Source organism: Eleutherodactylus coqui, chromosome 5 (assembly GCF_035609145.1).
Source record: "Eleutherodactylus coqui strain aEleCoq1 chromosome 5, aEleCoq1.hap1, whole genome shotgun sequence".
NCBI classification, from domain to species: Eukaryota; Metazoa; Chordata; class Amphibia; order Anura; family Eleutherodactylidae; genus Eleutherodactylus; species Eleutherodactylus coqui.
Genome location: NC_089841.1, coordinates 97,223,539 through 97,251,491, shown reverse-complemented (window position 1 = coordinate 97,251,491; position 27,953 = coordinate 97,223,539). Strand labels below are relative to the sequence as shown.

The following is a 27,953-nucleotide window of genomic DNA, read 5'->3' as shown; positions in this document are numbered from 1 at the left end:
CAGGATTTCCTGCAGAATTTCCGCCCGTACACGCCTGCATAGGATTGCATTACAAAACGCAATCCTATGCAGACGGCCGCGATTTGTCTGCGCGAAATTACATGCTCCATTTTTGTGCAGGGGTCGCAGAGCTCCGCACAGAAAGGTCACTTCCCGGCCGCCGGCTCCGGTCTGCGCATGCGCCGGCACGTGAAAGATCCGAGCCGCGGGAGCAGGTGAGTGCCACACTGCTCTCTGCAGGGGCTCAGGTCGGGTCCCGCTGCGAGGATTCTTGCAGCCGGATCCGACCCGGCCGTCTGCAAGCAGCCTAAGAGTATATTCAGACAGCAGAATCTGTATCAAGAAGTGACGTCACCTTTTTTTTCTGCACATGGATTTCAAGTCTGTATGCAGAAAAATCTGCATCATATAGACTTCTGCAGTAAACACAGCAGCAGACTGTTACCCACAACTTCCAGTGCTGTAGCTCCGCCCACAGATCACCGATCCTGCAACTTACCGACACCAACCTCCCTCTCACTCAGTGCCAGAGAAAGACAGCTGAAGCCAGCAGACAGAACCTTCCGGAACTGTGAACTGCACATGAGCCATGCAGCACTTCCTCTTTTTTTCCTCCCATCATGCATTGCTCACAGGAAGTTGGAGGCTATGGACATGGGAGGAAGTAGCAAATGTGGACAAGATGTCAGAGGAAGTGGAGATATTTTTTAGGCAGAGGGTCACGTGACAGATAGAAAAAGAAAGCAGTCAGACCAGGTACAGTGAACCTACTGCACAATGACTTATTGTGATGATATACATTAGATGCTAAAGTGTCAGTCTGCACCCAGAACACCCCAAGTGCCTGCATGTGGCTGATACAAAGACCCAAAAAGGCTGTTCTGACCCATGTAATGATCACACTGCTTCATTTCTCTACTTCGACTTCTTTTCAGTCCAACCTCTCATCCGTCTCCATATTTTAGCATTTCTCCTTGGTAATATTAAAGGAAATCAGGTAAAAAAAGAAAAAATGGAAATTAAACATTTAAAAAAAACCCCAAAAACCTCAATTCTTTTATTTACATAAATAGTTTAGCAGAGAACTTTACATAAACGCACTTCACATTCTAGGTATGCTGGCTTGTTATCAAACTGCACAGAGGTCTGTAATGTCACAGCAGAGGCACAGGTACTGAAAGTGGACAGAGGTGAGGGGGACCAGAGGTGAGGGGGACCAGAGGTGAGGGGGACCAGAGGTGAGGGGGACCAGAGGTGAGGGGACTGTGGAAATGGGTCAGGTTTATTTTCTCGTGTCCTAGTTTTCGGTTTTTCAGAGCTATAAAATAAATGGCTAAAGCCGCAACTGTACGGATTATTTATAGAGATGAGCGAGTATACTCGCTAAAGGCAATTGCTCGAGCGAGCATTGCCTTTAGCAAGTACCTGCCCGCTCGAGACCAAAGGCTCGGGTGCCGGTGGCGGGCAGGGAGGAATGGAGGGGAGATCTCTCCCCCCCCCCCCGCTCCCTCCTGCTGACTGCCGCTACTCACCGCTCCCCCGCGCTGGCACCCGAACCTTTCGTCTCGAGCGGGGGAGATACTCGCTAAAGGCAATGCTCGCTCGAGCAATTGCCTTTAGCGAGTATACTCGCTCATCTCTAATTATTTACAGAAAAAATGTTTGCATGAAAATCCTTCGTTAAATAAAACAGAATATGTAGCTCCTATACATGGCCTATATCAGTCACTGTCATATTCCTCTATCTTCAGCTCTTCATCTTCCATTATGGCCTGAGCTGTAACAGGTTGAGGTTGACTGGTTGGAAGATCGGTTTCTCCTTGACTGGAAGGAAGTCTTGAGCCACCTGACACTTGTTGAGGATTCGACCTGATTTCACAACCACTTTCTTTTGCATTAGTGCCATGAGCCGGGTCTTCCTCATCACCGCTGTCAGCATCTGGTACCCCAGGGTCCTTGTCGGTCAGGGCTTCCAGCTTCATTCTAGACCAACATTATACACGGGATTAGAACAATACAAAAGTGACTCGCATTCCAAAACATAAAAGAAAACAGCGCTGCTATAGACACAGGTAAGCGATTGTGATCAGTAAGAGAACCGACTGTATATTGCCTTTAGCACTGTAGTCAACGACGTGCTTGTACGCCTTCATTCTTCTCAAGACCTGGGCAGATTAAAACATTCAGCAAATAATAAACTAGCCATAGACCTCAGATTCTGTAAGTGGATCACACCACTAATCTGCTTGACTGTCCCCTTATGTCTCTTGTTGGAGGAAACGCGTCAAATAGTTTAAAGTGTAAATGCACTTTTAAAAGAAAAACGTTTTCCAGGTCCAGGTGACAAGACCCCAGCTGATCATGGAAATGACGTGGCTGCAGTGCCCCTTTTGCTGTCTTTGATGCTTGCTGGCTAGTTAAAAACAGATATCAATAGCAGTCTGTACATCCATGAGTCTATCTTCAGCTGCAAGGAGCAGCCAACGAGCAAAGATGACAGCTGAAGAAGTGCACCGCTCGCGGACACCCACTAGTCAAAGCTTTTGACATGTCAAAAGTTTTTTGAAAAGTGCTGTTACTCTTTAAATTTCTACCTTGGCTTTGTTTTGCCAGGGATAAGCAGCAGATAAGTCTGGTAGATGCTTATTAGAGATGAGCGAACGTACTCGGTAAGGCCGATTTCGCAATCGAGCACCGCGATTTTCGAGTACTTCACTACTCGGGTGAAAAGTACTCGGGTGCACTTTGGGTGAGCGGGGGGTTGCAGGGGGGCGGGGGGGAGAGGGAGAGAGAGAGAGAGAGCTCCCACCTGTTCCGCGCTGCTACCCCCGCTCTACCACGCCCCGCCCCGCCCCCCCGGCGACCCCCGAATCTTTTCACCCGAGTAGTGAAGTACTCGAAAATCGCGGTGCTCGATTGCGAAATCGGCCTTACCAAGTACGTTCGCTCATCTCTAATGCTTATCCCTCTCCCTACATGTTATTGAGAGATCGCTGTCATTCAGGCCAACTAATTCATATCTATACATAGGATATATATCATGTAGGAACATGCCAGGTAAGAATGAACCACCGTGTTATGACTACTGTAGGACCTGAGAGGGCCATGCATGAATTCTCTACAAAGTATTCTCTGAACTCCACTCACGTCCTCACTAGGCACAACATAGAGGGGCAACCTAACTATTCAAAATGCACATGTCGGGTACCACATTCATCAGTAGTTTTAGACACTTTTTGCACCGGGCTAGACACTTTCAATATATTATAATGGTGAAAAGAAAGCCAATCTTGAGCTGACGTAAGTAAAACTGTGCAACTTAGCAAGAAGTGACAACTCTATGACAGTGTGCACCGCTGACAAATCTGGGCATCTTCTAACTTGCCTTGTCCAATTTTACACTGCCTAATATTAGACAACATTAATAAATCTGTCCCAGTGTATTAGTTATGTCCAGAGGTTTTCATTAGCTCTTAGTATCTACATAGGGCAGGGACTTGTTTACTTATGTCTCCACCTTAAAGCTGCTCTGGGAAGGTAATACGTACTTTGCCCATGATCTGATATGGGTTACAAAAAAATATAGAAATCCTGCCCATGAAGCCTGGGTGTACAATATAGTATTTTGGGGCTGCATGCTGTCTATGTAGTTCCACAGACAGCACATGACCCCATTATAGCCAATGCAGCTAAACAGATGGTTATTTTTTCTGATAGTCCGCGAGGAAAAAAAATCTGCATATCCTTTTCCTGCCCTTTTCACAGACGAGGGATAAAAAATGGCAGTGCACGTCAAAGTGCTGTATGTGTGTTCGATGCGAGTTGTGCCTGGCCTAAGGGCTCATTTACACGAGCGTATATCGGCCGGCATTTTCATGGCTGACTGATATATGCTTCCATCTAAGCAGTTTCCCCCCTTACCTCCCCGTCACCGGCTCTTAGTCTCTCTCCTCCACTCCGGCGTTTGCAACGGGAGTGGGTGGGATGGGGCGGAGCCAAGCTCCACTCTGCCGCCCACTACCACTGCTGGCTGCGGACAAAGGGAGGGGGCAGGGGCTTAGCTCTGCTCTCATCCTGCCCACTCCCATTGCAAACAGCCGGAGGGAAGGAGAGAGGCGGTGAGGGAGAGGTAAGGGGGGACTGCACAGATGGAAGCGTATATCGTCCGGCCATGAAAACACCGGCCGATATACGCTCGTGTAAATAAGCCCTAAAACTGTGGCCTGAAACCAACCATGAAAGACCAAGTTTACCGTCTCACATTTCCTCATAAAATCTATTAGGCCAAGTTCAGATGTGGTGGATAGGCTTAGTATTATTGGTGCGAATTACGCATCAATAATCTGCAACCATTCACAGCACAACACATGTGGAGGGGATTTTCCAAACGTTCTTAGATTTTCACAGTGGATCTCACCATTTACAATGCAGCCCTTTGAAAGCTGTGCAGAAATGTTACTACAGATTTTGAACAAAATCCTCTACAGAAAAACCCAGCCACCTCCAAATCCTCATTTAGCCATATTTATCTAAATTATAGAGACCTAGTTTAACCCCTTAGTGCTCCAGGACATATATTGCCTAGGTGCACAGGGTTAGAAGCAAAACCTTTTCCATACAAGGTCAGAGTCAGCTGTCTTTGATAGCGGACACCCGGCTGTAACAGCCACAATCAGCGTTCACACCGAATACTGCTGTTAGGACTTCAAATGCCGCTGTCAATTCTGACAGTGGTATTTAAATTGCCCAATCAGGAATTGCAGGTCCTGAACCCTTCCACCCTGTAGACTTGGAAACCAGGTGGCGTTGGAAAAGGATTAATAGCGCGCAGACTTAACCTTATAATGAGCTAATGATCAATCTCATATCCATGCCTGATTGGAGGAGGAAACTATTCTGGGATTTCAGCCGCCTATCATGCTGGTTCTTAAAGGATGATGCATCTGCCATGAGCAGAGTACTGTATTGGACAGACAGGACAATGAGGGCATCCACCCATGACGAATACCACTTTTTAATTGATTCCTCAGGGAACAGATAGATAACGTCTAAGCGCTTAGGCTTGAGGAAAGGTTTATACGGACTTGACCATTTTTTGGTCATGACCTCCTCAAATTCAGCATGAGTGGGGAATGTTTTGTGTGAACAGCTAGGACGTTGTAAAGAAAAAGGTGCCCGCGATGGTAGAGGAACCACGTGGTCTTGCACATGGAACGTCTCTTTAACCACCTCTGTGAGAGAGTCTACTATAGCAGAGGCTTTGTAAGACTGATCCTCATCCAAGAAAGAGTTAGAATCCAAAATTTCGCTCTCAGAGTGGTAGCTGTCCCTAGAGGGGATTGAGTGGGAAGCTGCGGGTGGAGACTAGACAGAGGAAGGAGTCAATGGTATATGACCGTGTGATCTTGAGTACCTTTAGTGTTTGGAGGTACTACCATGAATGTGTTCTGGTAGAAACAATTCCTCAGCATCAGACCCTTCAGTCGGGTTCTGGCTGGATGTCCTCACCAGCATCTCCATAAAGGATGCTTTTGAGAGGTCCACAAGAGCTGTCAAAAGAGAGAGTGCTCTCATTCGGGTTCAAGACCATGTGGGGGAATGGTGGATGTCTCTGGGACAAATTCACTGACTGAACTGGGAGGCAAGCAGTTTGTGCAAAAGGGCTCCTGTTGAGCATATGGAAATCTCATGCAACAGCAAGAGCATGCAAAGCATATTACAATGGTTATGTTCAGATTACTGGATTTTCCCCTAAAATCCAACATTGTAAGTGTATGTGCAGAGGAAAATTTGTCTGGCTGCAACATGTACACAATGTAAAGACTGAAAGCAACAGTGGGCTAAATTGTCAAGGAGCTGCCTACGGCAGGTCTTCTCCGAGTACAAGAGGTCCCCACCCCCGACCTATGGAGCAGAGGAGCCACAGAAAATGGCACCGAGGATGAGAGGTGCAAGAAATTGGAGTCTGGATCGATCGCAAGTAATGGAAATACCACCTCCGAAAGCATGTCATAGTAAGTTGTAGGAAAGCTGTATTCAAACACCTATCAGTGGTGAGATCGCATGCGACTAAACAAGGAGAAACCAGAAAAGGAGGCACCGGAGCTGGTGAGATGACCGAAACAGCATGCGACTAAAGGGGGGCTTGGGCAGGCTGGAAGGAGGACTGGGCGACCAAAGAGACTCAGGCAAACTGGAGAGGGAGTTGATCAGAGTAAAGCAGGCACTGAAAGTGGAAGCCGACACTGCACCACTAATGTTCAACACGCAGTTATGAAGACCAGAAGCCATCACTGGACCTGAAGAAGTGACTGGAAGTCCCCATTACACAGCGAAACCCAAGAAAACCACCTCAAGGGGACTTACCTTAGCCTTCCTTGTTAACCACGTGCGTGGGCACCCCAGCCCCCTGGAACTGCAAGGGATTCAGTTGCATGGGCTGAGAGCCCAGGAATGGGGATGGAAAAAGACAGGAATACGGGGCCCCCATACTTACCTGCCCTAGAGGGGCATGGCCACCATAGCATTAACTCCAGCCTGATCTTCTGCTACATTTTGCCTCACTTTGGTGGAGGAGGGGAGCCCAAGGATACGAGTGAGTGGATCTTCACTGGTGGGACATAGAAGAGTTAGTGCTTTCTTGTGCCACCTGTGCTTTCAGGATGTAGGGAAGCAGCAGGGAAGTTAGTGACAACCCTTATGTCCCTCCTCAGGAGGGCAAGAACAAGATTCTGTCACCGTGTGCCCCCAAAAAAAGGCCAAGGAACTCCAGGATCTTGAAGACCTGCATCCGGAAAGTTTGCCTCCTATGGGCACTAAGCTAAAACGGATTTAGCTTAATGGCTCCATGAGGAGTATAGCTGGTAGCAGGAGGGAACTCTTTTTTTGCTTAGCGTTTGCCTCCTACTGGTAGGAGCTATACCTGAGGTCTCCGCTGTGTCTCCCAATGACACAGCCGAGAAAATGACAAAGACATGTGGACACATTACATAGCATAAAATGTTTTGTAATACCTTTCGAAGTGTCTCTTCAAGGGAAGCCTGCCAACATCTTGGATAAAGGCAATTTGTGCTGCAGGAAATGACAAGGTTTGTTATAAGGAAATGTTTACAATGTGTAGCAGGATATTCCTGTTCTAGACAAAGATCTAAAAATGTATCCAGGATCACTAGTTACAGGTGTTCATAGGTAACAACAACCTTCATGCAAGATGAGATGACCAAAGTGATAACATTCACAATGCTGCTTAATTTAATAATGAGGAGTGTGAATAAACCCAAAAAAGGAATAAGGACTAGGGCCAGGAAGGCTTGTCAGGGAGTGGTAAAGGGGCCGAGTGGAGGAACAGTCTCAGATTTTCTAAGTTTCAGGGTAATATAAATTAGATGGAGGGCATTCTTTACTTATGTGTAGTTTCGGGGAAGAAGTGTATGTAGCTTTGCCAATATACTGGCTCAAATCGAAAATCGGACAAAGGAAATAATATAAGAGCAGCTGGTAAACTGGTATATACAAGTTTTTGAGGTTTATGCAAAAAAAAAAAAAAAAAAAAAAAAAAGGACAGTTTACCTTGGTTTCTTAGAGGGTTGGCGAGTTTTGCCAAGTAAGGTACCACTTGGGTTTGAAGGCACATTGGTGAGGAACAGAAGTTTGAGAACAGTTCTCTTGCAGCATGTGTGTTTTCCTGATACTGCAAGCGGAAAAGAAAAAAGGGTGAAGAAAAAGGAATACTAAGATACCAGTGAAATGCATACACACATACAATGCAAAATGAAAATGAAGGTCAGAGAGAACTCACAAAAGGCATCTGTAGAAAGTCAATTCTCAACCTCTTATGGGAACTTTGAGAAGTTGCCCAAGAAGCTCTATAATGAAACCACCTTACAAACTGCATCATCAGCAGTTGTCCAATATAACAATGGCATCATTGCCTTGACAAGCTGGAGAAAAGCTGACCAGCAGTAAAATCAGACTATGCTCTGCTGGTGCCATTAGAAGAATACTACAAAAAGGAGAGGGTGTTTTTCCTTAATCAGCAGTATGGTGTCTGCAGAGAGCCCTTGAATATAATGCGTCCGCATGTCTGTAACTGTGTTCGATATTACAGCTAAGCTGCAGTACAAGCGACAGCCAAAAAGAACAAAGTGTGTGTGTGTGGGGGGGGGGGGGGGGGGGGCACTAATACTGCAGTGTGGAGGCCGCAGTGCTTCAATGAGTGATGCGGCCCATTTGTTTGGCTGACTGGTGGATGGGTGGATAGACTATCATTGTTAAATCCTGGAAGAAATAAAACATATTTCACCTACCTTTTTATTTACAAGAAGCCATTGTGGCTTATGTAGAGGTCGGAAACCAACTCCTGATTGACAACTGGCAAAAGCCCTGGAACGGTTGGAATGTATGACCCCTCTGCTCGCCACGGAAGAGCCATATACATTCAGCGTGGATCTGAACTGCAGAGTGTAAACACATAAAAATACAGTGACGTACAAGGAATGTACATTACACCTATACGATCACTAGGATCTAAAGATGTGGCTATAGCTGAAAAATAGCTTAGAGTAGATTCATGTATTATCCAGCATTTCTATGGTGATAGAGTAAAAGGGCTATGAGTTGGTAGAGCGTTGATGCCCCTCATTTTCTTTATCCTGTTTAATACCACTCGTGCCCGTGTTCTGGGTCTGATTTTGCAGCTCACAAACTAGGGTAGGCAACAAAGTCAAATAAAGGGTACTGGGTGCTCAATGGTTAACATGCATATGAAACACGTTACTATAGACAAACCCCATGCACGAAATACACATGGCACTCCACAATAACTATAGATTCAAATAAATTTTATTGATTACATATCAGACAAGAAATACTTGTGCTTTGATCGTTGCCACAATAAAATAAAATCTTTATAAACAGGAAATGTAGAAACGGCAAATAAGATAGGGAAAGATAGTGAAGGGGAAGGTAGAGCATGGGGGACGTGCCTTTCGCCAGGTCTTGGTCTGATAGTAGTTTCCGCTCGGGGATTGGTCCTGCCCCCGACCTCCCCTTTTTCCCGTGCCTCAGTCTAATGCTCTAGGCTGGGGATTTGTCCCTAGCTCGACTACCATTATAGAGATAAATCCATTTTCCCCTTCGTGTAAACTTGTCTTATCTAGAACTCAAACTTAGACAAAAAGGGAAGGAAGGAGGGGGATAGATAAGGAAGGGAAGGGGGGGGGGGGAGTGGGGAGAGAGATAAATGCATAGGTATGGCTCTGAGTGGAAAGTCTTCCACGCACCGGTCCGTGCGATGGATTAGTTAAGTGAGCCTTGGTCAATCCAGCTTTTAAAGGCATCCGATCCTCGGAACGCTACCCATGGTTGCCAGGTCTACTCCACAATAATTATAATCAATATATCACCCAAGTTTATTGATACACACTTGCTAACGATAATCGAAAAACACTTAAAGAGTTCCAATGACCCAGAACATATTAATGAACAAAGGTCATATGCAAAATAAGTGTAGACCACATGTAACCCAAATGACAGGATATATTTACTGATTGGAGTACAGAAAATACCGTGCGCATTGAACATCAGATATTAAAATCTTCATACTTTGCCCACAGTACAAATAATGTAAACAGGTCCAATCCACATATATTATAGCAGTACCAGTATATACATACAAAGCCTGAAAAGGTTAATAAACATAAGAGACTATTTCAAATAGCCTGAGGCAAAGATAGAATGTCTTGCCCTGGAGAAAGTCACAAATATAGTGGTGATACCCGTTGGGACACGGGTAACTTCGGGTTACCTTTTTACTGCTTACTTATTATCATTTCTTTGCTACTCTATACCAGCACTTTAGCTTTGCTTCAGACTGTTTGAAGTAGTCTCTTAGGGTAAGTTTACAAGAGGTGGAAATCGTGCTCATTTTGACTAGAAATCAGCTGTGTACCCGGCATTGATTTCAGAAGACACAGCACTCCCTTTCCGAAGTCTTTGACTGTCAGAGCACTCCTTCACCTGGTGGCCAATACTGAGCGCAGTGCTGCTGGCCAGGTGATGCAGAAGTGCCATAACCTGATCAGCGCCGCTGCACTGACTAAAGGCCGGCAGATGAAAGAGTGCGCTAACAGTTGAAAACTTCAGAGGAGAGTGCTGTGTCTTCTGGAATCAGCGGCAGGTACGCAGTTCATTTCAAGTCGTGTTGGATGCAGAAATGCTGCTGAATTTTCTGCTGACAGCATTTCCACCCCGTGTAAACCCACCATTACGCTGATTAGCCTTTTCAGGCTTTGTGTGTATACTGGTACTGGTGTAATATATGGGATTGGACCTGTTTATATAATTTGTACTGCAGGCAAGGTATGAAGATTTTAATATCTGATGTTCAATGTGCAGGATGCCTTCTATACTCTTATCAGTAAATATATCCTGTCATTTGGCTTAGGGCTTATTTTGTATGTGGCCTTTGTTCATTAATATGTTCATGGTCATTGGAACTTTTTAAATGTTTTTACATTGTCTGTTAGCAAGTGTGTATCAATAAACTTGGGTGATATTTATTTAATATTTTGTGATGTAATTATTTTGGAGTGCCATGTGTATTTCATGCATGGGCTTTTTCTACAGCAACATGATTTGGCAGGTCAGTCTGATTGGAGCGAATGTAGCTGAACTGCAAAATACAGACACAGCGTACAGTCTTTATAAAAAAATAATATAATTTTATATATATATATATATGACACTGACATACTGACACACACACACACACACACACACACACACACACACACACACACAAACACACAAACACACACAAACACAAACACACACACAAACACAAACACACACACTTCGGCATTAGGTTTCTCCAACAACAGAGACATGGGGAAGCTGCTAGTTACTGCAGGCAACAGAAGGGTGGGCATTTAGATGCCACTTTCCAGCTGACTGAAGCAGGGCTATGCAAGGCAGGATGAAAAAATGTGGGAGAGGAGGTCCTGGCCAGCACAGTACTAGCAGAATGCTAGTACTGTATACACACACTGGAAAATCTACATAGAAATCTGAATTGCCAGAGCTCAAACTAGATGCAGAGAGTAACAAAGTAGCCGCCAATGAGGACCTGAGCTACTTCTGAAATGTTTTTGAAAAACCTCAGGTCTGCTTCAAGCATGAACAACTGAGCTCATTCTATTAACAGAGATAACAAACCTCTCTATATAGTAGACCTTGAGTTGTATTTCCCAAGGACTGTAATCACTCTAATGCACAAGTGAGCATGAGTAACTGTACTTACATTCCAGTCTCCGGTAAGAACATCGGCAGCACTGAAGTACTCGCTGGCTCGTACAAGGTCATCAATATCAGAGAAGAAATCGACATAATTTTGGTGAAGATATAAATTGAATAATTCGCTTTGCATATGAGATTTCTCTACAACGGCCTATGGAGAAAACACAAGAGAAAGATTATAATGAACCGGAATGAATAATTTTACTACATTATTAACTAAATTGCCACCAAAAGCAGAGTGGAAAAAATTTGCTTGCAAGATTTATGGAATTCAATAGAAAAGACTTATTGTACAACATTCACCTGTTTAAACAATCTTATATCCATATACAAAAATGTGTCTTCAGCAACACCCTGCAAATAGTAACAAGCAACATTCCTTACCTCAGGGACGACAAGAAGGAGGTCTCTGTCATGTTCTGACAAATGTGCCGGCAGCTTATGGTAGCCCACGTCAGATTCTGGAGCCTCCCCTGGCACAAAATATATAGAAGGAGAGAGTATATCACCACAATGTCTGTAATCCTGACACATAGATAACTAGAATTTCTCATTAGCTGCATGGTGACAGACCTAATGTTGGCCAAAAGCCTAAAAACATGACAACAGTCAATCGTAGCCCCCAAGATCTTTGAATTTATTGCATGTTTCTCTTGGCTTATGGGCATTACTATACATGGAGATGGAGTGTGTTGTCCTGTGAAGATTTTCACTGCTGCTGCTATATCTTTAGATAGTAGTTAAGTCATCTTATTATAATGAAGAACTAAGGTGTGGTTCAGGTCTGCATCAGAGGTTCTTTTCGGAATTCCATTGCAGTTTACCGTTAAAATACAGTATGAAATAGGGTTGCACTCAGCACTATTTTATCCTGTAATATGCCGAAGGGCATAAACCGTAGCCCAATAGACTCCATTAAAGCACTGGTCAGATCCATCATAGGACAGATAATTTTTTGGCCAGGAACTCCATTTTCCATACAGAACAAAAAGCAATTCATAGCACAGATGTAGAGGAGCCCTCACAACTACAGAAATCCCTCAAATTACAATGGCCTCAGGATACAATATTTTCACGATGCAATCGTCTTTCCCATGCCATTGCAAATCAACATAGAATGTTACAGATAGTCCGCTCCTCCATCACATGCACCTAACTGACAATCCATGCGCATTTCATAGTACACTTGCATTACTGTAGTGCATGCATGATTGGCTGTCTAGTAGCGCCTCTCTACAGTACAGTGTACATGTTCTGTACTACTCTCTACCAGGATAAGCTGCTCCTTTGGCCACCAGGTGAGGGTGGCTCCATGTTATTTTTCTGGTACACTGTCTGTTCTGTTCAGGACCCTGAAGAAGCTCCTGCCCTATACATAGAAAGTGACTTACAGCTTCCAGCAGCTCCTTATGACTTCTATATGTAAGAACCTGCTTTATCTTTATTACTTATCTGCTTTATTTTCTTTAATCTTTCTTTCATCTTACTTTGGGGTGACATTTTGGAGGCTTCAGAACCAATTACCAGTTTTCCCATAGAGCTATGGCTTCAATATACAAAATGTTCAACATACCATAGTCATCCCAGAACCAATTAATATTATATGTTGGGTGCCAACTAGTATAGTAATTGCTGCTTTTTTATTCAAAATGGGAGACTTTGACTATTAGAAACAGAACAGCAGAGTTAAGTGCCTCAAATAACTTACTTTTACAGTGGAGGATTTTCCCCAATGCTCGGAACAGGAATAGAGAAGCATCTTTGCCTCCAATGGCTTGAACATCGTCTGTTTTGTCTCCTACTTTATTAGATTTGTTTTTATTCTTTAATTTGGATGAAGTTTTTGATGTCTTTAACGGTTTTCCTTTTTTCTTGGCCCAAAAATCACTTGGCAAGGAAGAATCTGTGATCATCAGAAAGAGATAAGAAAGGTAGCTGCAGGATTTTTTGGAAGGAACTTCCAAATGTTTTCATAGAGAAAAAAAAAAAAAGAAAATACAAGCGTTCCTGACACAGGTCTCTAAGGGTATATTCAGACAGCAGAATGCGTGGCAGTTTTTTCCTCTACGTGAATTCTGCATGCATAAACTGCAGCACAAAACCGCAGCCGAGCTGTGGATTCCTGTGGCTGCTACAAAATAACTGCCGAGGATCCGCATATATATACTTTGTTACAGATTCCCATTGAATATAACGGAATACAGATATGCCACTGAATTTGCTGCAGATTTCACAGCAAAACTCTACCATGTGAACATACTCTTGGGGTCTGTGTTTTACCAAACCCAGACAACACCTTGAATTTTCAGGACTAACTAAGATATAATATAGCAGCAATCAAATATAGCACCAATTTAGTCCAAATCGCATCTATTGTAAAGGGTCATGCATCCGAATGGCTCACAAGGCGATTCTTCTATTATCCAAGCAAAATAGCACTCTGAAGACAGCACCTTCTCATGCTAATTTTACTGAGTTCCCAAGGGACCCAATAAAATTGTCATGAGGAGATGCTGACTTCAGATCAATTCTTTGCTTGATTTAAGGTCCGTTTACACAAGCAGATAATCGCTCAAAGATCCCTCAAAGGACAGTTTGAGCGACAGCTTTGAGCGATTATTTTGGATAAAACATAATTGGTATTCAAGTAGCTTCTCAGCTACTTAAATGCCAATTATGTATGTGAATGAGACCTTCCCTGAGCGCAGCTAATAGCCCAAGGCTATTATCTGCGCTCAGATCCTTTGTTCTCCAGGGGAAAAACAATGCTATCAGCACTCCCTCATGGAGAACGACTGATAAAAGTGATCATTAAAATCAAGTGAGCTTGATTTTAAGGATCACCAAAAAAAAAGCCCAAAATGAGGGTGCCCTGCGCCCATTTACACACACCAATTATCACTAAAAGAATCGCCGATTAGCGAATTTTTAGCGATAATCGACCAGTGTAAATGAGCCCTAAGGGTCTGTTTACACCAAACTATATATTGTTTGAATGAGTGAACGATGTCAGAGTTCACACAGACAACCTGTTTATACAGGCAGATAGAACGTTGGCTTATTCAAACAAGAAATCGTTCAGTCGTTCACACTCACTGTATAAGTAAATGAAAACAACTAAACAAGTGCTATTCAAACAGAACAATAAGTGAACAAGCCAATGAGGATTTCTATGCCTGCATAAAATGAATGATGAAAGAAAAGTGAACGATTATTGTTCGGTCGTTGACCTGTGTTTAGACTTGTTCACTTTCGCTTATTCGAATGATAATTGTTCCATGTAAAAGGGCCTTAAGAAAGACGTTCACTCTTACCTTTAAGTGCTGAGAACTGAAGGCTATTGATAGCGCTTCTAATGTCCCCTGAACATCCTGAGCATAACAACTCCAGAGCTTCCTTATCAGGAACAACAAATTTCCCTCTGTTCTGAAACAAAAAACAACAGGGTGCACATCACAATGTAGTTCAGAGAGCCAGCCACTACAGAACTCCAAACTATTAACCTATGATGTATGTGTCTGTCATGGGTCAAAAGGGGAAAGTATAAAGAGGACTCGGAAGCCGAGCTTGCTTCATACCCATTGGCCATCAGATGTTTGATACCCATTGGCCATCAAATCTTTCGGTCAGCCAACAGTCGCTGACTGTGGCCACAGCCATTTAACTGCTTCAATCAAAGGTGACCGTGGCATGTAAGCAACTGGCCAAAGGGGAAGGCCCCCTCCGACATCCTATCGCCCACCATGCGATGCAAACACAGGGTGTTGATGGCTTGGCAGCCAGGAGCCTTATGAGGGAACCCAGGCCTGCCATATTTTTTAATCTATTAAGCCCTGCTTAATAGGCTGCTGGCAAAAGTACAATATATTGCAATACTGATGTATTGCAGTATATTGTACAAGTAATTAGGAGTTCACAAGCTCAAGTCTCCTATGGGGCTACAAAAATAAAAGTCAGGAGTTTGGAAAAAATGAATTAGAAAAAATAAAAAGTTTAAAAACCCTTTCCCAGTTTTCATGTGCTGTTACTGCTCTCCAGCTGAAGATGGGCCCATAGACTATTATTGCATTGAACTTTCTATTGAGTCAGTCTTCAGCAAACAGTAAAGGCTCTTTTAAGGCCCATTTATACTGAGCGATGATTGCTCAAAAATCACTAAAAAGCGATCGTTTGAGCGATCATCGTTGCATCTAAACGCACGGCCACCGTGCACTGCTAGCTGATCATTAAATTCAGGCCAAGCTAAAAATCGTTGTGCAGTCTTATCAGGAGTTCTCCACGGGTAGTGCTGATAGCATTGTTTCCCATCTGGAGATCAAAGGAACTGAAATCAGATAAGAGCCCTCCGGCTAATAACTGCATTCAGCTAAAGGCTTCATTTTCACGTTAAATAGCTAGTAAGTAGCAGAGTAGCTACTTAATAGTTTGTGCAAAATGATTGCGCCGTGTAAATGGGCCTTTACACGCAACGATTATCGCTAAAACAACTACATGAATAAACAATCTGACAACGTTTTTGAATGAAATTACATGTACAGATAATGGCTTTTAATCATCTGTATTTCCTCCATGACTTGTTTGCTCAGCTGGGCGTGTGTTTATGTGAAGATTATCAGACTGGCGGGATTCTATTGACTCCTCTGGGTATTTGTTTGCCTTGCATCAACAGTGTACTCATTTTGTATGCAAGGCAAACAACACTATCATTTGATCACTCAAAATACTGATGGTTTCCATTCAAATGGAACGAATTCTGAGCGATCAAGCAAAGGTTTTGATGCCAGCTAAAAAACAGCGCTAAACAAGTGAACGAATAGTGCACGACTGCCTGCGTTTACATGAAACGATTATTGCTCACTTTCGGAGCGTTGGAGAATTTTGAGCGATAATCATTATAGAAAGCTCAGTTGCACTGTAAGGCCGCCTGCAGACAGCCGGGCCGAATCCTGTTGCGAGAATTCTCACAGCGGGACCCGACCCGAGCTTCTGCAGGGAGCAGCGCAGCGCTCACCTGCTCCCGCGGCTCCGGCTCTGTGATGTTCTGGCTGCTGCCCAGCTGGCGCATACGCAGAGCGAAGCTGGCGGCCGGGGAATGACATTTCTGTGCGGGGCTCTGCAAGCCCCGCACAGAAATAAAGCATGCCGCGATTTGTTTTTCGCGCGGACAAATTGCGTCTGTCTGCATAGGATTGCGTTTTCTAACGCAATCCTATGGCAGCTTCCATGGGCGGAAATTCTGCGGGAATTCCCGCCACTATTTTCTATGTACAGAGGTTTATCACTTCATAAGATCACAGCTATAGAAAGGAAGAGGATTATGAGATAGTGCCTGGACTAGGCACATACTGACCATAGTAGCTTCTGAAGCTGCAATCCTGCTCAGCACTTTCATCATGTTGGTGGGAGCAACGGGATTAAAGCTGCAAGAGTACACGAGCATTTAGTACAGGATTACTTTTCTATAGTACATAAAATTGGTGTAATTAGTACTGGTATAAATCACTTGTGTCACTATATACACTCTTTGTAAAAATAAATAAATTAAGCCCATAGAGGAAGTTGACGTTTTGCTGCAATTCTCTGCATACAGTTACATCTCAGGCAGATATACAAATGATTAGAGTTGTGGTGATTAGATGAACAGTCTTGTGATCTGAGGCCCTAAAAGTGGTTCCCCCCTTGGCTTATAAAAGGCTCTCGGAGGCTCCTTGTATGTAGTGACGTCTTCTTCCACGTCTGTGGAGCTTGTTGACCACTAGACGTGCTTCTGCGATATAATCAAGGAGTTTTTGTCCAGTTAATACAGTCTGAGAGGGGGCGCATTATTGGAATGAAAGAAGCTGGATGATGATATCGACAAATTGCCCACCTCCGGGCCCGTCCTGAACAGATTGTTAGGAGATGTGGGGACTAGTGGATACGTGAAAATACACATACAAAGTGACTGGGCTCAGGACGCCCTTAACAGACCACCAGTAGAGAGCATCATCTGATTGTCCAACAAGCAAGAGCAGCTCCAACTGTTTTGTTGTCCGCCATCCATTTTTTGGCTGAAAAACATTTTTGCAGTGGTGTTTTGAACAACTAAATTGCACTGCTACACAATGGAGCTGGGTTGTCTTCAGTGACAAATCTAAGTTTAGTTTGGGCACTGACGACAGCCGTGTTTGTGTCTGGAGACTCAGAGGTGAGTGCCCCAATCCTGCCTTGTGGAACAGAACACTTACTCCACTGCTGGGGGTGACAAACTGACAGCTCAGCGATATGTCCAGGACATTCTGCAGCCACATGTGTTACTCTCATGGCGGCTTCCAAGAGGCCCAGCAGGATAATGCTCGGGCGCACACACAAGGGGGAAGGGGTCATAGGAATGTCCCCACAACATTGTCTCACTTCCATAGCCTGCCTGGCTGCCAGATTTATCACCAATAGAACATGTATGGGACCATCCAGAACACACACTTCGACAACCTACCATTTTGCATGATCTAGAGGCTCCGCTTCAACATTGACAGTGCCATCTGCATCTAGCACTGTCCACGCTGACAGCAGACCCAGGAAACAGCTGATTGGCGGGGATCCGAAGCAGTGTACCAAGGCCTATCAACTATTGATGAGCTATTCTGACGATAGGCCAACAATAGCAAGTGTTGGAAAACCCCTATAACTTATTCATAAGTTTCTTGGAGGAATAATAGAACAGTGCAATGCAGAGTTCTAAGAAAAGATGCTCCAAAATGGTTATTTCATTGGCAATAAAATTATTTACTAAAGCAGACATATCAGGAGAGGAAGCAGGTCCACTTTACTGTAATAAAAGCGCTAATGCGTTAAAGGGTTTTTCAGACACAAATACTATTGATCACCTACCCTTCAGCATAGGTCATTAATAGTTCATCGGCTGGAGTCCGCTACTCAGGAACCCAGCCAATCAGCTGAGCAGGCGAATATTGTCAGCTCCACTATACACAATGGTTAGAGTGGAAGCTCCGACCCAACGCTTGTAACTGCAGGCGCAGCTCTCATTGAAATCCATGGGTGCTGTACCTGCAATTACAAGTGCCAGCCACTACACAGTGTCCCTTGTGTATACAGACAGCATGAGGCATCCCAGCTGAGCGGCTAGGTTCCCAAGCGGCGGACCTCGGCCGATCACCTATTAATGCCCTTTTCTGAGGATAGGTCATCCATAGTATTTTGTGCCTGGAAAACCCCTTTAACATATGTCTGATTTTAGGTTTTGGATGGTAATGCTCTTACATAAAGTGATACATCAGTGTAGAATGCTTTCACCTGATATTGGAAACACACAGCTCATCCTGGATTTCTTTCGGAAACAGTCGTCTTTGATGGCTGTCACCACTTAGACTGTCCGATATTATAAACACTAGAGGGCATCGACCTGTCTTTACAAATCTCCTGTGGTGGAAAAAAAAAATGAAGAGTTTGACACAGCGAAATATGTGTCCATATAACAAAGAAGAATACACATTTTATGCTCTGCCTTACCTAAGAATATCATGTAGACTTGCAGGGTCCCTATAAAATTGGTTGGGCATATCCTAAAAAAAATAAAATATATATATTTTCCTTTGATACATAGGTACGATGTGCCCAAACCCTGTGATGAGCACGGTTGATTTTGACTTTAAGTTAGAACTTACATCAACAATAATTAGTTTTCTGTCAGAAGAAAGTGACTCTCCCACCATCTGAAGTTTGTTGTATTTGTTTGCCCTTAAAAGAAAGTCCTGGAAAAGAGCGGCCTGAGACTGACTGGTGAAAATCTGGAACCCCATATCTAGAGGGGGAAAGGAAACAGGACAAATATTAGGATTACATGCAATATTATGTATTTCATTAACTTCCCCTATAGGACGAATCTGTTAAAATAAAGGATAAGAGCCATAAAATGCTTATCGGTGAACAGCTCCGGAAGACATAAATAAACATCAGTTTGCCTTTTAATGGCATAATTTTTTTTTAATACTAAAACTGATGTTGCTCGGTGTGCAGGAGGGGCAAAGCTGGCGGGAGGAACTCACATGTTTGGTACTTTATGTGATCTGCTAGTGGCATCAACTACACCCCAAGGTCTTGCTGTGTCCCCTAATGACACGGATGAGAAAATCTTATTCCAGGCTTTCACACTGGCCACTAGCGCAGTCACAATTGTTCTCTGCAGCTCACTTGTCAGCTTTTATGGTTGACAGAATCGGTAGCCATCTCATTATCACCACAGAAGGGGCGAATTAAAGCGACCTTCTGGTTTCAAGACAAAATCCTGCCCTGGGACCTGAGGGGGGGTATATTAACTATAGTTGTTCTTCTCTGTTGTCACTGCCATCCACTATCGGATATGGCCCACGTAATGTTCAGACTACCTAATCCCCAGAGCGCCGCTCATGTGATCAGCACTGGCCAATTAGAGCACAGAAAGTGTGCATTAGATAGTTAAAAAATTGCAATGCCTACAAACAGGGCTGTAAAGCAGTGAATCAGCAGAGAACAACTGCAGCCAATATACCCCTTTCCTTTGGTTCTGGAACACAATGTTGTCCCAAAAACAGAGGGTCGCTTTATTAGCAGCTCTCTTGTACTACCAGAGACCTTTATAAGGCTAGGATAGGAGAACACTATAAAAACAGGCAAGGCTGTGTATGCATCTCCTCTGTCACACATTGGTCAGTACTACATCACTTTTTGTACGGTGTGATGTAGAACATTTCTCTGTCTATTAAATTACATTCATTGTAGCTGCCATAAATTCAACACAACCAGCTGGGAAGAAAGCACATGTCACCTATATGGCGGCCCCCAAGGAAGATTAAAAAAAAAAATACTGTAATTCCAAAAACATAATATATGAGTCCTCTTATGTTTATTTACATCTAATTAATGAAACTTGAATTAAATATATGATGCATTCCTTTTAACTAGTGCCCTATTCTACAGAGCTGCTCCTGGAGCATTGTAAAATAAAGGCTGTATGGCACGTTACACGGAATTTAACCTATTTTTTCACCACAAGCACTAGGGTATATTGGTGATCATTAAGAGAGTGGTCACGTAGACAAGCTACTGGTTGGTAATTAAACACACCACAGCCCTAACTGTGACAGCTGTCCAATGATCAAAGCCTTATTTACCTGGTGTACCTTGAGCTGCTATGGCAATGTAAAAAATGCATCACGTTTTATTTATTTTTACTTAAGATTTTTAATTACCTCGGTCAAAAATCTCTGGCGCTTCATTCTGTTTAAATTCTTGCATTACAGGGTTAATCCATTCCTGCACTTGGATGCCCGCCTCCTTGGCTAGCACTAGGATGGTTACAGTTTTTCCACAACCGGAAGGGCCAGTCAGAAGTAAAATGGAGCCACCCTGTGAACATATACAAATGAGTGAAAGTTAGTCCACAGCCACACGGGGGCAGATTTTCTGCCACAATCTCATGACAATATCGATGATGAATCCGTTGCAGCATCCACATAGTAACATAGTTCCTAAGGCTGAATGAAGACAATGTCCATCTAGTCCAGCCTGTTTATCCTCCTGTTTTGTTGATCCAGAGGAAGGCAAAAAACCCCAAGAGCAGAAGCCAATAGCCCTTTTGGGGAAAAAAATTCCTTCCCGACTCCCTAATGGCAATTAGACTGTTCCCTGGATCAACCCCTAATAGTTCCTACCTGCCTGTATACCAGGATTAACAATTAACCTAAGATTTATAACCTATAATATCCTTTCTCTCCAGAAAGACATCAAGTCCCCTTTTAAACTCCTCTAAGGATTTTGCCATCACCACATCCTCAGGCAGAGAGTTCCACTGTCTAACTGCTCTAACAGTAAAGAATCCCTTTCTATGTTGGTGATGAAACCTGCTTTCCTCTAAACGTAGCGGATGCCCTCTCATTACTGTCGCAGTCCTGAGTATAAACAGATCATGGGAGAGATCCTTGTATTGTCCCCTCATGTACTTATACATGGTTATTTGGTCGCCTCTTAACCTTCTTTTTTCTAGAGTAAATAGTCCCAATTTGGATAGCCTCTCTGGGTATGCCAGTCCCTTCATTCCATGTATTAGTTTAGTTGCCCTTCTTTGAACCCCCTCCAATACTGTAACATCTTTCCTGAGCACCGGTGACCAGAACTGTACGCAGTATTCCATGTGGGGCCTGACAAGTGCCTTATATAGTTGGAGGATAATGTTCTCGTCCTTCGCCCCTATACCTCTTTTAATGCACCCCAAGACTTTATTTGCCTTTGCAGCAGCTGATTGGCATTGGTTATTCCAGTTTAGTCTATATTCCAGGTCTATTTCCATATCACTTTTCCCTAGCAGTATCCCATTAAGTGAATATTGGTAACATCCATTTTTGCTGCCCATGTGCATAACCTTACATTTATCAACATTGAACTTCATTTGCCATTTTTCTGCCCAAGCCCCCAGCTTATCTAGGTCCGTTTGTATGTAAATGTTATCTAGGTCAGTTTTTATGTTTACATGTTGCATGTAAACTTACCTCAGCTTTTACTGCGGCTTCATCATGGATTTCATCCTGCTCATTAAAAGGATGTGGTCCACTGTGATAATCCACACCATAAATTGACATGCTGGGATTTCACATCTGCACGGAAATCCGTGTAAACCCAGCCTAAAGACTGTGGAACTTCTGAATGGAAAAGCTGCAGCATATCAACCCCATGTGGACAGACCCTTAAAGATACTATAAGGGTAACAATATCTATGTTATACCTAATGAGAATAAGCCATATAAAGAATTTTCCAAGATATAAAGCAAAGCAAAATAAACAAACTAACCTGTTTTTTTTCAGCATGAGCTTTTAGCCAGGTTTCAACTTCCTCTACTTTCTTCTTATGTACAGCGAGGTCCGCCTGCAAAAAAACCATAGGTGCTTTTATTGGAATCTTCAATGCTGTCCACCTTGTAACCATTACATTATGTTTAGTGTAATAATGACTGTATTCTTCAAAAATGTAACGCCTTAGTGAACGACTCATAGTGTTTTTACGCTCTGGCTTTGTGGGCTTTAATCCCCCAGCCCTGGGGATTAAAGCCGCGGGGGCTGTGGATGTGACAGCTCCCTGCTATGGGCTGCTAGAGGTAGCCAATAGCCTAGGGCTGTCAGGGAAGGCCGAGATATGCTGAACACAGGACAAATAGGGGTGTCCATTTTGGGTGCAAATCCTCATTTTCATGTGCACTATAGAAAAAAATCCTGTCTTTAAAATGACATTTGCAAAAATAGTCACTATGGGGTTAAAAAAATTTAAGTTATATGGTGCACTCTACTGGTATAATAACATTACATGAGTGGGTTATTTGCTAAACCTCTGTTTATTTATTAAACCAGCATTTAAGAAAATTAACAATGAAAAGACATTACACAACCGAAACTCCATAGCGATCTAAAGAATCCTCTTGGCACACCAATTGTATCCAAATCTGATTCTATAACTAGTTACATGTTGGTTTAATAAATAAACAGAGATGTTTGGCAAATAACCAACTCATGTAATGTTATTACGCCTGTAGCTTGTGCCATACACCTATTTTTATTTTTTCTTTGGACCATGTAGTTTAAACGTTGACCCAGTTGGGACTTGGGGTTGGCTGCACCTACTACACATAGGGACCCTCTCCCTTCATTTCTATAAGAAGCTCTAGCCTACTACACTCTAAAAAGAGGGCATCATTCCCTTATTTCCATTTTATCTACTGGGGTCGCTCCACCATTTTTCTACTATTCTGCACATAATGAAGTAGTCACTGGGGACCTTTTTGAGCATTAAAGGGTTGTCCCATATTGTGTCCTATTAGGTCTCACATTATGGAGAGGGGACCTACCTCAATAAGTGATAATGGAGACCCGGCTTAAGCACCTCCCATCTATGCATTCATTACATGGTTAGCATTCATCAGAAAGGGCGCTATTGTATTGATGAATATTGGCTACTGCATTGGAAATATCTGACTTCCAGTAATAACCTCTAATCAGAGTGTTAGAGAAGCAAGAACTGCAGAGCGCATCCGGATCCGCGACCCAGACCTACCTGAACATTGGGTTTGTATTTATCAATCCATGGCTCATCCTGAGGCTGGTCCGATGCCGCTTTAACTCCATCATGACAATGATTGGCAGAGAATGGATTCACCCTTTTTTTGCGCTGGGAGGTGTTCTCTAATGTGGACTCATCCTTCTTGCTAGCACCTCTTTTAGAGGATTTGACCACCTGAGAAGTGACTTTGCCGGAGCTGCCAAAGAAATCTTCAAAGGAAGGTTCTACCCAATCGGTGATCTGCAGACAAGTCATAATGGAAATGTAATTCTGTTATACAGTATATTCCAGTCTTTTTATAGAGCTAAGGTAACACTAGCCAACTTACTTATACTATGGGGCCAGTTACATAATGAATGAATGAAAAAAAAAAAAAAAACACCAGAGTGGCCCTTTAAAAGTGGAATCAGAACAAGAAGAAAATCCCAAAGGATATGTGGGCATTGCTGTCACCTAAAATATTAGAGTGGAAGAAGAGAAGGTATTTCGGCAGCAGACTAGTGCCATCATCATGTCTGTATAATATAAATATATGGTATTTCTGTACAAATGTTTCACATCTGTACAGTAAAACTATAAGACTTTCTAGCACTTTTCATGTAAAGACAACTCGAGATGATCAACATCTAGTATTAAAACACATTAGAAAACTACTTCAACCTATACAAAGCAATTTAAATAAGTTTTGCAGAATTTTATAACGGACACCCATACCTTGTGATAAGCCATTAATATTCCATCAGTCAAGTGTGACTTTCACCAGTGATGCTAATCAGTAGTTTGAAGGGCAGCGGTGTTTGCCAGCGTGCCACACGCTATTCATGGTTCACTGGGCACAGCTCTGTATTTTTAGCAGCGACTGTGCTGGGTGTTACAGCTCAGTCCCATTCTTGAGAGTACTTAAGAAATAACAAGATGATGGCATGCTCCTGTAGGACCACCTTACCATTTAAAGGGGTTGTCTGGTTGCAATTTGAATTTTTAAAATCAAATCCAAATCAGTTCAAACAATAAAACCAGCGGTACTTACCCGTCCTCAGCCCCAGCGATTCAGAGCTGCAACCCTATGGTCAGAGGTCACAGTGATCAGTGCCATTCTCCTGGCACATCCACTCAGATACGGTGAGCCATCATGCCAGGAAAACATCACCAGACCACTGCAGCGGGGATTTGGTGTCCATTCCACAACAAAGACAGGGAGGACTGCAGGGCTGGGGCCGAGGATGGGTAGGGATCACTGGTTTTATTGTTTTATATCATTTGGATTGAATTTTAAGAACCCATATTGCAACCAGACAACCCCTTTAACAAAGGCCTGTCACCTCCTCACACAACTGAAACTGGCTGCATACTTTTGCAGCTGGTTCTTCACTTATCTTGTGCCTTTTATTTCTAGTTGCCCACCACCAACCCCATTTGGCTGCAGTCAGTGCTGTTTGTCATGTGGGGGTACTCTACTGCCCAATGTCAATGGAACATCGCCTAAACTATTTGGAGATTGCCCACCTGACAATTTAATAGTGCTGAAATGAACGGCACTGATCATAAGTGAATGTGGGTGGGGGTGGCATGCTGGAAGAAAAACTGCACTAGAATGGGTGAGCAGCGGGCTGTAAAAGTACGCAGCCAGCATCAGTTGTGACAGGTCTTCTCTAAAAGATAAACATTGTAATACTGCAATGCAAAGTGTATATTAATAAAGAGACATTACCTTAGCAGAAGTTACTTTCCTTCTGCAAGATGTCTTTGACATTATCAAGTTGTAAGATTCCCATCAGCTCAGCACTGTGTGATGTGTGGGGACCGCCGGCTGCACTGTAACAGAGCACAAAGGACAGTCATGTACAAATGTGTTATGTAACAAAAAGATCACATTAAAGGGAAGGTCTCATGAAAAACACTGTTACTTATAGGGCTTGTACTAGAATTTCAAGTTACTTACTGATCTCAAAAATGGGACTCCCACGTTCCGCTCTCCTCTGTCCCCCAGCAGTGATGTCACAGTAAATGAAGCACCGACTGTACATGCACGGTCAGCGCTCCATTCATTTAAAAGGGGCTGACAGAAATATCTGAGCAGGTGCCGCTTCGCTATCTCAGCAGTCCCACTGAAAGTGAACAGAGTGCTGGTGCGCCTGTGTGATCAGCGCTGCAATCCGTCTCCTCCTCACTGCAAGGGGTGCAGTAACCTCGCAGCGAGGAGGACAGGAGACAGTGTGTTGCCAAGTTGAAAGGCAAAAAGTTCGGATACGGCTATAAAGAAGGACAAGTGGGTTGATACAACACAATTTATTAATACAAGTGAATAAATGATAAAAATAAAACAAAGTTACCTAAAAATAGGTGATGTTGCATATACGTTTTGGAAACAATTCTTAAACAATGGTCACATCAATACTCACATCACCAAGAGCCTTAGGCCGGCTGCACACGGCCGTGATGGGCTCCGCCGCGAAATTCCGCGGCGGAGCCCGTCACGGCGCCCCCCCCAGGAGACCCCATACTTACCTGCGGATCCGGCGTCCTCGCTCCCGCATGACGCTTCCCCGCCCACCTCCGCCGTGTCATGTGACACGCCCACTGTGTCACATGACGCGGCGGCGGTGGGCGGAGAAGCATTTTCACGCTTTCTTCTGCTGTGCTACACTGGAAGATAGCGTGAATGGACGGCTTCCATTGACTGCAATTTTGCTGACGGCATGTATGAGGGTGGCCATAGACAATGGTGACACTATGTCCAGATATTAATGTGGTTCCAGCTGGTCTATAACACTCAGTTATACAAGCCTCATAATTTATACATTGACCATTCATGGCTGTTCGAATACAAGATGTAGGGCTACAAATAGCCAATTACATTTTCAGCACGCGCGGTACCCCCGTTCTTGAGATTGGCAGGGGTCTCAGCAACAAGCCCCCACCAATCAGCAAGTTATCCCCTATCCACGCTTGAAATTCTGTTACAACCCCTATAAATCCAGTTCCCAATTATAAACATTTTTTTTTTATATTTACATTTAGGACCCCTGTCCACGGACGTGGATTCGCCGGCGGTAAATCACCGGCGAATCACGCCGGCCGACGCTTTCCATAGCATTGCTATGGACAGCGCTGACCCCTATCCACAAGCGGAGAATCATTACGATTCTCAGCTCGCAGCAGGCAATTCGCAGCATGCTGCGAATTGCCCCGATTCTCCGCGGCCAGCCTATCTATTAGATAGGGCTGACCGGCGGAGATCTGCCACAGGACGTCACAACGCCCGTGGACAGCCGGCCTTAAAAAGTTTTTTCTATCCACAGATATTCCGGGACTAAAGTTAGAATAGCGCCACCTGCTGTTTCTATTCTGTTTCCACCTTCTCTCTTCTCCACTGGTTATGTGAGCGCTCACTGATGAGCAAAATACAGATGATAAAGCTCGGCTGCTGTGAGCCGGCTTCACACGGACAGATTTGTGAATGCAAAATCTGCAGCGCAATGTGCAGAGAACAGAACCCGCTGTATTCAAGGGGTTAATTCTCTGTCGCTTTGCACACACAAAAAAAGAAACGCAGCGTGCTCTATTTTAGTATTTGTGCACTAAAGGCCCATAGGAGTCTACGGGGGGCGCAAATGAGAACCCGAGACCTGCGCATTATGCTGCATAATTTTCTCTTTTTTGGGGTGGGGGGGGGGTGGAGAACACACAGGGGACTAAATAAGATAAGCATTCTTTATATTTGAGGTGCGGCTGTGTCCTGCTTCCGAGATTCTCGGTGCAATTCACAATACAACAGCCTGAATGAAGTCTAAATATCTCTGGTGCCCCCCGCACGCACGCACATACATACATACATACATACATACATACACACACACACACACACACACACACACACACACACACGGGCGCTGCGTATTTTCAGCGCACGTGTCGGCATGTTCATTTGCGCGCAGCAGACAAAACCGCACCCAGTGAAATGGCTAATTAGTCTGAGTTCCAAATCCGTTCTTTTCCATACGCGATGTCTCGCGCTCCTCCTAACGCATCCTGCGCACATTTGCACATCGATAACTTTTTTTGTTGACTTTTGGCGCACAAATATGCAAGAAAATGGAGCAGGATGCGTGCGGGGTTCATGGAGGACCAAAACACACGGGAACAGACGCCGCACACTGCGCAAATACGTGCGTGTGAAGGAGCCCTAAATACCCCACCGGGCAGACTACATGCGGTTTACATCCTGCGATGCAGAGACGGTTTTACCTATGCTGACATATGGAAATATGCAGGCTGCGAGGCTGTAACTACCGAGGCCCGTGTGTTGGGGGTGATGCGACTTGTAGTTCCACCAGTGCAAGTGTAGAAGCTGCGTATAGCAGCGCCACCGGCCGTGTCACCTCCTCTAGGCTGCACTGCGCCCCCTGCTGGTGAGGAGGGCGCGCGGTCATGTGGAGGTACACCCCGCGGAACTCACCTTGTTAGAACCACAACAACACATCCACTTCTGCGCAGCTACTCCTCACACCGCGGGCGCCGCGCAACTACGTCACCGGCGCACACTGACGTAGCCGGCAAGTTGAGGGAGGACGCT

General features: G+C 44.0%; 1 protein-coding gene across 3 annotated transcripts; it reads right to left on the bottom strand.

The window, feature by feature from the left end:
* Positions 1 to 1,026: 1,026 nt before the first annotated feature.
* RAD17 (RAD17 checkpoint clamp loader component) lies at positions 1,027 to 27,911 on the bottom strand. Of its 3 annotated transcripts, none has more exons than XM_066602936.1 (17): positions 27,837 to 27,911; positions 25,089 to 25,192; positions 23,372 to 23,617; positions 22,118 to 22,192; positions 20,523 to 20,679; positions 18,960 to 19,096; positions 18,805 to 18,857; positions 18,589 to 18,714; positions 16,646 to 16,715; positions 14,610 to 14,721; positions 13,004 to 13,198; positions 11,680 to 11,768; positions 11,300 to 11,446; positions 8,307 to 8,453; positions 7,570 to 7,690; positions 7,014 to 7,071; positions 1,027 to 1,983 (listed from the first exon to the last, which is right to left on the bottom strand). In XM_066602936.1, exons 2-17 carry the CDS (start codon positions 25,128 to 25,130, stop codon positions 1,722 to 1,724), a joined length of 2,037 nt encoding a protein of 678 aa, XP_066459033.1. In that variant the 5' UTR covers positions 25,131 to 25,192; positions 27,837 to 27,911; the 3' UTR covers positions 1,027 to 1,721. The 3 variants fall into 3 exon arrangements, with proteins under 3 accessions (XP_066459033.1, XP_066459034.1, XP_066459035.1); XM_066602937.1 differs by lacking the exon at positions 27,837 to 27,911 and adding an exon at positions 27,626 to 27,754; XM_066602938.1 differs by lacking the exon at positions 27,837 to 27,911 and adding an exon at positions 27,671 to 27,688.
* Between the last annotated feature and the right edge of the window lie 42 nt (positions 27,912 to 27,953).